This window comes from Oncorhynchus keta, chromosome 17, assembly GCF_023373465.1.
Source record: "Oncorhynchus keta strain PuntledgeMale-10-30-2019 chromosome 17, Oket_V2, whole genome shotgun sequence".
NCBI classification, from domain to species: domain Eukaryota; kingdom Metazoa; phylum Chordata; class Actinopteri; order Salmoniformes; family Salmonidae; genus Oncorhynchus; species Oncorhynchus keta.
In genome coordinates, this window is record NC_068437.1 from 49,307,230 (window position 1) to 49,318,163 (window position 10,934).

A 10,934-nucleotide genomic window follows, 5' to 3' on the forward strand; every position below is an offset into this window, starting at 1 on the left:
GAAATGCAAGTTTGAACTGCTTAGTAATCCCTTCGCAGTTGATGTGGAAAATGCACCAACCAACATCCAAATGGAGCTGATTGAACTCCAGTGCAACGACACGCTGAAGTCAACGTATGATGCTGTGGGCGCCGCACAGTTTCCACGGTTCATCCCTGACACAATGCCTCAGCTCCGCACCCAAGCTGCTCAGATGCTCTCCATGTTCGGCAGCACTTATCTATGCGAGCAACTTTTCTCCTCGATGAAGATGACCAAAACAACTCACAGGAGACGTCTGACTGATGAACATCTTCGCTCGATACTGAGGATTTCTTCAGCTCAGAGCTTGAGCCCAGACATTGATGAACTAGCATCCAAGAAGAGATGCCAGGTATCTGGCTTGGGCACATCAGATTAGACCAGTGTGCAATAATTAACGTTTTCTTTATGCACTTTTTCTTGCTACAAGGCATGGGCTTGAATGGTTGATTGATTTATTATCATTTTATTTGTAAAATTATTAGCCAGTGGAAAAAGTTGATTTTGGTATTTAAATCAGAAGGCTGCAAATAGAAAAGAGGCATACAATTTTTATTTAAATTTTATTTAATAAATGAATGCCATTGATGTGTTTTTTCATTTGAAATTCGATTTTGCATGTCTCCACTATTAAATTATATATTGTATGGTAATAAGCGATGCTTGTTCCATATTCAATGTTAAAGCAAAACTTGTTTGGGTCCATATTAAAAGGTTAATTTGTTCAATGTTGGCCCGTGACTTTGTTCAGGTTTTACATTTTGGCCCACTGGGTATTTGAGTTTGACACCCCTGACCTAGATGATACAGTCAGGCCCTGCGATAGACTCACATCCTGTCCAGGTAGTGTACATGTACATCAAGGTACCTCACATTGCTATGCTCAAAGGTCAGATCAATGCCAGTGGGCTGGACAGACCACAATATTGTGACCATAACCACGAACACCAAGGTTCCAAAGAAACCCCCAAGGATTGTGGTCAAAAGAAAACAAATAGAAATGTAATCATGTGCAATTTCAAAATTATTTTTCTGCTGTACCCTGGGAGCTGATTTATCTGGAGGATGAAAAAGGCCAGTTGGGGTTTGTCCATCTCCATGGATTGATAATGAACTTGGTGAGGTGTTCTCTCAAAGAAATAGGGCAAAAGTCTTAGCAACCAAATCTAAAGTAGAAATCAGTTAACAGAATTATAGAACACTATGTAATGATGCAGTTAAAACTATATCATAAGAAAAATTACTTTATTTGACAAAAATGCTTTTATTGATTGTTTGGAATACAGTGAAGGGCTTATGTGGTACATCTATCCCGTAATACCCATCTAGTGTGGAGGTTGACTGGAGAAAAAACAAAAAACAGATGACTGTCAATAATTTTACAGATTGAAAACACATTTACTGAGAGATAATGTAAACACCCATTCTTCCAAAACAAGCTGTCGTCCAATAGATTGATGATCATATTATGGGCATACATTTTCAATGTGTGTATGTATGTGATCCCGGGAAATGCAGGAAATGAACCCTCAACCTGGGCGCCGCTAGCGCTACCCTCTTACCAACTGATACTCATACTGTCTGCTCTTCCTCACTTCCAACTATTTTGTCCACTATTCTTTCTTTCGTTCTTTCCCTCTTTCTGGCTCTTTAATATACTCTTTCTCTCTTTCCGGCACTCTCTCCTCTATGACAGTCCAGTGGGCCACTCAGCCTTGTGGACTATACTGTACAGAGTCTTACTATGTGGATTAAACCATGCATGTTTTCCCTTTAAAAATGGTCTCTTTGCTGGTGCGTTCCTGTTCTGTTCATTGTCACAGTGAGGCTGGGCCTGCGAGGCCTGAGACTGAAGGCAGGAAGCAATAGACTGGAGCTCTGTATGAGGGCACAGGTTCAGACCCAAGATTTATTTGCGGTTTAATTTGCCTGTGTGTGTGTGTGTGTGTGTGTGTGTGTGTGTGTGTGTGTGTGTGTGTGTGTGTGTGTGTGTGTGTGTGTGTGTGTGTGTGTGTGTGTGTGTGTGTGTGTGTGTGTGTGTGTGTGTGTGTGTGTGTGTGTGACATGATAGGTTTGGATGAGACGTTAACGTGTACAGTACGGCATCAGTTCAAGTGTTACAATATGTTGTGTCTTTGTTATGAAAGAATGATGCAACTGCCGTCCCTCACTATTGGAGGTAGGAATGAGTGTTTTACTGAATCTCAACTGGAATACAATATGTTATTCTCAAAGGGCATGGACAAACCTTAACAATTAGCCAAAACAGTTATTCTCAAAGGGCATGGACAAACCTTAACAATTAGCCAAAACAGTTATTCTCAAAGGGCATGGACAAACCTTAACAATTAGCCAAAACAGTTATTCTCAAAGGGCATGGACAAACCTTAACAATTAGCCAAAACAGTTATTCTCAAAGGGCATGGACAAACCTTAACAATTAGCCAAAACAGTTATTCTCAAAGGGCATGGACAAACCTTAACAATTAGCCAAAACAGTTATTCTCAAAGTTATTCTTATTCTCAAAGGGCATGGACAAACCTTAACAATTAGCCAAAACAGTTATTCTCAAAGGGCATGGACAAACCTTAACAATTAGCCAAAACAGTTATTCTCAAAGGGCATGGACAAACCTTAACAATTAGCCAAAACAGTTATTCTCAAAGGGCATGGACAAACCTTAACAATTAGCCAAAACAGTTATTCCAAAGACATTTTTACAGCATCCTCAGGCATTCCATTAATATACTGGGTCACATTCAAGTCTGATGATTACTTTTTTGCAAACTCATAAAAATGCAAACTCCTCATTTAGTTTTAATAGAATAACTTTAGTGTGTGAAATATAGAGAATTGAAAAGCCATTTTCAGACCAATTGGAGTAAATATATGAGACATATTTTTGGATAATTGCCTGTCTGCCCTCCCTGTCTCTCCTGTCAGAGTCAATGTTATGACCAGAATGCTGTTTTTGTTATCCACAAATGTATATATCAGCATCCCTAATGTAGTTAACAGCATCCCTAACAAGTCGACCAGGCCTTAGTTTTATCCCGCCTGGACTACTGCCCAGTTATATGGTCAAGTGCCACCAAGAACATAGGCAAATTACAGTTTGCCCAGGACAGAGCAGCAAGGCTGGTCTTTAAATGTACGCAGAGCGCTATAATTTCAATACCATGCATCTCAATTTCTCCTGGCTCAAAGTAGAGGAGAGATTGACCACATCACACGTCTTTGTGAGAGGGATTGACATTTTGAAATCACCAAACTGTCTGTTCAAACAGCTAACACACAGCTCAGACACTCATACATTCCCACAAGACATGCCACCAGAGGTCTCCTCACTGTCCAGAACAGACTTTGGGAAACGCACAGTACTACGACTACATGGAACTCTCTTCCACATCAAGTAACTCAAGCAAGCAGTATAATCGATAGAAAACATTGTAATGTTGTGGTATTTTTTTATGTATCCTTTTTTTAACTAGGCGAGTCAGTTAAGAACACATTCTGATTTACAATGACGGCCTACCGCGGCCAAACCCTAACCCTAACCCGGACGACACTGAGCCAATTGTGCGCCGCCTTATGGGGCTCCCAAACACCACCGGTTGTGATACAGCCTGGAATCGAACCAGGGACTGTAATGACGCCTCTGGCACTGAGATGCAGTGCCTTAGACCGCTGCGCCACTTTTTTATATTGTACATTTGTGATATTAGAGTAATGATGTCATAATGTCTTGAATGATATAATCATGTCTTGTATGATGTAATAATGTCTTGTGAGATGTAATAATGTATTGTGTGATGTAATAATGTCTTGCATGATGTAATATTTTATTAATGATGTTGTGATGTAACTGTTTTAACCCTGTTTGGACCCCAAGAAGAGTAGTAAGGGGTATACTTATAAAATACCCCCAAAATACTAATGTCACCACTATAGGAAACTATCTCCCATGTCCCATAGTGGTGATAACGTCTCATTCAGAGAACCAAGGGTAGTTTATTTTTAACAGCAGCTTGTGGAGCGTCCCGTAGAGAGACTATTCATCAAGTAACCCGAGACACTCTGATGGATGAGCATTTTATGGATGAAAAATAGAACATGTAGTTGCCCCAGGTGCCTGTCTGCATATAGACTGTCCCTGCCACCGTCCCTGCTGTCCCACAAGACTAAAACATACCTGGAATTCAATTCATGTCATCTCTACACAAGCATTGAATTATCCCCAAATTTAGCTCCTCATCCCTCACACGTGGCAATTGATCATTTTTTTCTCATTATACATTTAATAATTGATAGCTGCAATCCTAATTTTAGCACATTTATTACGCCACACGCACATAATCATCATGGTCGGGGGAACCATAATTGGACTGCCAAGGTAACTGATAAGTCATTTCCACATGCACCTCTCTCGATAATAATAACTTTCTACATAATCTGCCCAATGTTGAAATTTAAACAACTGAATGAAAACAAATGCTTTATGGAGATACATGTCATGTAAATGGTTACCAAACTGTAATATCTTCAATGCTACAATCTTGGATTTGAAAAACAACAAAACAGCAGCTCCATCACTTGTTTTGGTATACAGCTGAGGGATTAAATTCGTACTAGTCACTCTCGATCCAAGGACTGACAATCTTGTTGATACTGAGAATGATGTTGTTCATGCGTTCAAGGGGCTCTTAACAGAAGTCGTAACTGTGTTGGGTTGTGCAGCTGCGATGTTCATGGAGCACTGGAAGAGAAGACAGATGCGTCTCAACTATGAATGGGATCTGACAGGCTTCGAGGAGGAGGAGGTGAGTGCTCTCCTGTTAGTCTTGAATGACACTTCTATTTGTTTGGAAATGGGAGCACCATACTGTGGACTGTCCCAAATAATGCTGAGAGATGATGAGTTCATGTTTTACAATGCTGTTCTTCCTGCCCACTAACATTTCCTCCACACAATAGTTTATTATTCCTAATTCCATCAGTAGCCATGGGAAACTGAATAGAAGAGAAAATGGTGTATAACTAGATTCCAGTTCTCCTCAGCGTTGTCTTGTTTGGAGACACAACAATAACTGGCACAGTAGATGGAAATAAATATTATATTTTTTACTTCAAGTCCATTTTCCCAAAAATATTTAAAGGTTGAGGTATTTTGTAACTATCTTGTCCTCCTCTTTCCCCCGTGGGTATCAACAGGAAGAGCTGAAGGTTTGAAACATTTCATTTTACACAAAATCTATATATTTTTTCCCCTCAATCACCGTCTGGCTTTGCTACCCCCACACTGGCTCTTCTTCCTCAGACTGTCCACGGACACCACCTCGCCCTCCTAAAGCACCACAAACCACCACTACCCACAAACCACCACTACTCATTGAACCACCACTCTTTCTCTGAATGCACACTAGCGTTGCACAATTCTGCAACTTCCAACCAGGATTGCTGGAAAACCTGGGAATTTTGCAACCCTAATGCTCACTGCTTCTGGCTTGCTCACAGCACCTGTACCATCCTGTCTCCTGTGAGTCGGATGTCAGGTTCAGCTGCCCCACCCACGATCTCCTGGCCTAACCAGCCCTTTCTCTGTCTCTTTCTGTCTCCCTGACCTATCTCCTCTACAAAGATTCATGCTGCAGGAGACCAGCAGCCACTGCAGCCCTCTAACCATCTCAGTAGAAATAGGGGACCAGCGATTGTAGTCAACTGTAGTCTTTGAAAATATTCTACCCACTCTGTACTGTAGAACTTGACTGGGCTATATAACCTTCTCACCTCAACACCAAGTCTGTTGTCACAAGGACTCTCCACTAGGGTGGACAGTGACAGCTATATTAAACCCTGCACCTGATGGGAGTATTTTATGAGTGTACCAGTCAGTGTCCATACATTTTTAAGAGCCTCTGTCTCTATTCGCTCCTCAGGACCACCCACGAGCTGAGTACGAGCTCCGAGTCATGCAGAAGTCCCTGAAGAAAGAACACAAGACACAGAAGGTACTGATGGGTTATTCTGGATTTTTACTATAGCTAGCCATTTAGATTTTATGTTGCTGGTTTAGTTCTTGCGATTTAATTTGCAGTCTCTTCTTTAGTCTGGATGTTTGGAAAGTGTGTGTCTCTTACAAAATGATAATGAATCCTTTACAGTGGTAGATGGATTGCATGGTATGGTACATATATGATATGGGTGTTAGACTAAAGACTACAGTCTGGTGACAGTCCTTTACATGACTAGTGGGTTTCCCCTTCTTGTGATCTTTTTGTTTTGCGGTTCTCCTGGGTTACTGTGTTTATGTCTTCTGGCTGTCAGAACCCTACAGAGATAGCAGAAGAAACCACAAACAAATGGAAGCAAACAGTTCAATCTGCCATGGCTAAAACTGGTACTTTCAGTGTCCTCACCTCCCATCCACACCTATCCCACACACACTGCACTATGGAAGTCTGCCAAGACAAGCCCTAATCATCCCACTCACCCTGTCGGGTCTAATTTAATGAATAGAGACGACAGTGCTCTTTTTTTCTGTGAAGTACACGATTGATTATGCACACAACATTTCCACAAATGTAGTATTTTGGATTAAGCCTGGGACTTGACACATCAGTCCATTTCACATACTGTAGATAGCACTCTTCCTGAGATCCACCCACACACCTCTGCTCGCCGTCACCTTTTACAGAGCTGATGTTACAACCTCCTCTTCCATTTCTTCTTGACAGCTGTTTGATTGGTTGATTTTTCTTTCTGTGATTAGATTCTTCAGATCTGATTTTTTCGTAGTGCTAGTGCTTGGTGCATGTTGTAATGTTTTGGCAGTGAGATTGAGCCAGTGTCGTTTGTTTTCTTGTAGTTCCATAGACCAGGGGTCTTCAACCTTTTCCAGCCTGTGGACCACAGGCAGCGGAAGTGTAAACTCTAACATTTTCACTAAGGGAAGATGTTTAACTGTTTAAACAAAGTTTAGCCATGTAAAAAATAATGTCCAAGTCCAAAAAGCTTACCAGTAGCCAGCGGCACAAAGCCTATGAGAGACACTTGAGTGAGTGTAAATAGCTCCGATGTGCTAGAGAACATTAGGAGTTGACATCAGGAAAATGATTTTCTCCTCTTTTCTACTCTAGGTAATTAAAAGTTAGTTTATTCTGTTTTTGCTATATTGAAATGCTACATTAAAATAAAATACAAATCTTTTTTTCGACTTTTTTTTCTATTTCTTTTAACAAAAAGTAATGCGTTAATGCGGACTCCCTGCATTACCTCTATGGACCCCTAGGGGGCTGCAGACCCAGGTTGAATACCCCGGCCATAGACAGCATGTTCGCCTGTTCTGTTCCAAATGGTTTCTGGAAGATTATTGACATGGCAGTGTCTACAATGACACCATATTCCCTATATAGTGCACTACTTTTGACCAGGGCTCTGGTCAAAAGTAGCTCACTATTTAGGGAATAGGGTGCTGTTTCAGGGGCAACCATGTTCTGACTGAGATTTGCTGCATAAAGAATGCTGAGAATGACTTAATGAATGCCTGAAAGATAGTGAATGAACTATGAGAACACTACAACTGTCAGTGTATGAAATGTTTATATCTGTGTTGTGGCCGTGTCAGCATCAAAACACCAGCTTTTCCCCTGTCCGTCCATCGCTGTTTGGATTCTTCTGCTCACAGATCATGTTCATTTTCACATACAAACAGTTACAATACACTTGGTTGTAACTCGACAGGTCTGAATATGTTTGCCCCTCTTTTAGACAGAAAAAGAAAAGCTGACGTGCAAAGACCGGTTACCAGCGTACATGACCAACGTAGTCATGATGCTTTTGATGGTGAGTCCAACACATATTAAGATGTAAGCTGCTCAGAAGTATTTTAGATACTTTATTCAACTGGATTTTAAAAGTGTAGTTTAAACTATCAGTTTAAGATGTACTGTAGCAGGACTTTTAGGTTGTAATTCAGCAGAAAAAACACTTCTCTGTCAATGCCTCAGATTGTTCTCTTGAAATTGAGAAGGCTTCTTAAGAGTGTTACAGATGATTCCTAAACAATTGAAGTGACTTTGAAAAAGGACTCCAGCCCGAATAAATCAATGGTGACCTTACCATTGCTCCCCGTCTCCTCTCTCCGTTTCAGATCGGGGTAACGTTTGCCATAGTGTTCGGAGTCATCCTTTACCGGATATCCACCAAGACAGCGCTGCACATGAGCAACAACCCCACCACGCGGTCCAACGTCCGTCTGACGGTCAAAACCACCGCTGCCATCATCAACCTGGTGGTCATTCTGATCCTAGATGAGGTGTACGGAGCTGTCGCCCGCTGGCTCACTGTCCTCGGTACGTTAGTCTGACAATATAGCACACACACACACACACACACACACACACACACACACACACACACACACACACACACACACACACACACACACACACACACACACACACACACACACACACACACACACACACACACACACACACACACACACACACACACAGACACGGAACTGTCTTCCACTGGCTCACCATCCTAGGTATGTGCAACAATCTAATTCAATGTGATAATGTTATAGCACTTTTAAAGACGGTTCCTACATGTAGCTATCAGGAAGAGGCTTTTTGTGTTCCTTTAATCACTGGCCTAGATCAGTCTGACAACTTGTGTGAACTCCTAGCGCAACAGCAGCCAAAGACCCATTACAGTTTTTTTCAATTGCTAACAGGCATCGGTCAATACTGAAGCCACTTTTTCAAAACTCTTCACACAGTCTGCATTACCAACATGCATCTTGGCCAAACAGTTCATCTCACCTCCAAAACTCACTCAAACCACTTCATAGATGTCTCAAAATAAGCTTGTTCGACCATAACATTGGCAACAATTCTCACTCAGAAAGCACACAGTGTCACTCATAACACATTGACCTAAAAAACATATTACATACATTGAATTGCTGCATTACATAAATGATGAACTTCTCTTTGAAGTTTGAAAGATTTCACATGAATCAGTATTTCATTATAGAATAAGAATAACACCTTTTCACTCTATTGACTGTAGTATAGTACATAACAAGAATGAATCAGAAATGCAGCAATTCGCTTCAATAGCCTTCATTTTCTCTATATCTTTTCATATAGTAATTTAATTGTGAAAAATAAAGTTGAAACAAAATACTCATCCCTGAAATTACAGGGCTGCAATAATAATTACAACAAAAACATGTCTAGTATAATCACTCATACTGTACAGCACTGTGAGGGTTCTAGTTCTCATCAACATGTATAGTATAATAACTCATACTGTACAGCACTGTGAGGGTTCAAGTTCTCATCAACATGTATAGTATAATCACTCATACTGTACAGTACTGTGAGGGTTCTAGTTCTCATCAACATGTCTAGTATAATCACTCATACTGTACAGTACTGTGAGGGTTCTAGTTCTCATCAACATGTCTAGTATAATCACTCATACTGTACAGTACTGTGGGGGTTCTAGTTCTCCCTCTCTCCTACATTTGGCCACAAGTTCTTATCAACATCACATCTTATGTCTTCTCTGGCGATGCATCGTGGAAAGTATCTTCTGGAATGTCTAATCCAACCCTGGCAGTCTTCAGGAGAAGTGTCTCCGCACCCTGTCAGTCTTCAGGAGAAGTGTCTCCACACCCTGTCAGTCTTCAGGAGAAGTATCTCCACACCCTGCCAGTCTTCAGGAAAAGTGTCTCCACACCCTGTCAGTCTTCAGGAGAAGTGTCTCCACACACCCTGTCAGTCTTCAGGAAAATTGTCTCCACACCCTGGCAGTCTTCCAGTCTTCAGGAAAAGAACACCCTGTCAGTCTCCTCCACACCCTGTCAGTCTCCAGGAGAAGTGTCTCCACACCCTGGCAGTCTTCAGGAGAAGTGTCTCCACACCCTGTCAGTCTCCAGGAGAAGTGTCTCCACACCCTGTCAGTCTTCAGGAAAATTGTCTCCACACCCTGTCAGTCTTCAGGAGAAGTGTCTCCACACCCTGTCAGTCTTCAGGAGAAGTGTCTCCACACCCCGCATTCATGGCATCCAGCATCTGGTCATGTGGATGTTGGTCATAAACCTTCCACCTCCACGCAGAGAGGAACTCCTCTATGGGGTTCAGGAAGGGGGAGTATGGAGGCAGGAATAGTACTGACATCCTGGAATGTGTAGTCAACCAGTCTGTGACTGCAGCAGAGTGGGGTTGAATCAGAGCCAGGTTGAATCCAGCTTCCTCCACAAAGACCAATGTATGTGCAGTTTTCCTTGCTTCCACCTCCGTTACTCTAAAATACAGTAAATCCACAGTACTTGACATTATGCATATCGGTGTATGTTTGGTTATTGAACAGACAACTTACCTGGACATATTGATACCAGAGTTCTTTCACACGTTCACCGTTTCTCTCAAAGAGTGAAGTGTACAACTGCTTCCTCCTTATTGTATGTTTCTCTAGGACTCTGGCCATTGTCGTTGTGCTGACCGTATTCACATTCCCAACAGTGATATTGTAGTTGTGCTGACCGTATTCACATTCCCAACAGTGATATTGTAGTTGTGCTGACCGTATTCACATTCCCAACAGTGATATTGTCGTTGTGCTGACCGTATTCACATTCCCAACAGTGATATTGTTGTTGTGCTGACCGTATTCACATTCCCAACAGTGATATTGTTGTTGTGCTGACCGTATTCACATTCCCAACAGTGATATTGTCGTTGTGCTGACCGTATTCACATTCCCAACAGTGATATTGTCGTTGTGCTGACCGTATTCACATTCCCAACAGTGATATTGTCGTTGTGCTGACCGTATTCACATTCCCAACAGTGATATTGTCGTTGTGCTGACCGTATTCACATTCCCAACAGTGATA

General features: G+C 41.7%; 1 protein-coding gene across 2 annotated transcripts in view; it reads left to right on the plus strand.

Annotated features, from left to right (window-relative positions):
* Positions 1-10,934, plus strand: part of LOC118397886 (anoctamin-1-like) — a 121,407-nt gene that overhangs the window by 84,998 nt on the left and 25,475 nt on the right. For both annotated transcript variants that reach the window (XM_052466320.1, XM_052466319.1), the window contains 4 exons: positions 4,760-4,842; positions 5,959-6,030; positions 7,790-7,864; positions 8,172-8,373. In XM_052466320.1, coding sequence (XP_052322280.1) covers positions 4,760-4,842; positions 5,959-6,030; positions 7,790-7,864; positions 8,172-8,373 — 432 coding nt within the window. The remainder of the gene's footprint in view (positions 1-4,759; positions 4,843-5,958; positions 6,031-7,789; positions 7,865-8,171; positions 8,374-10,934) is intronic.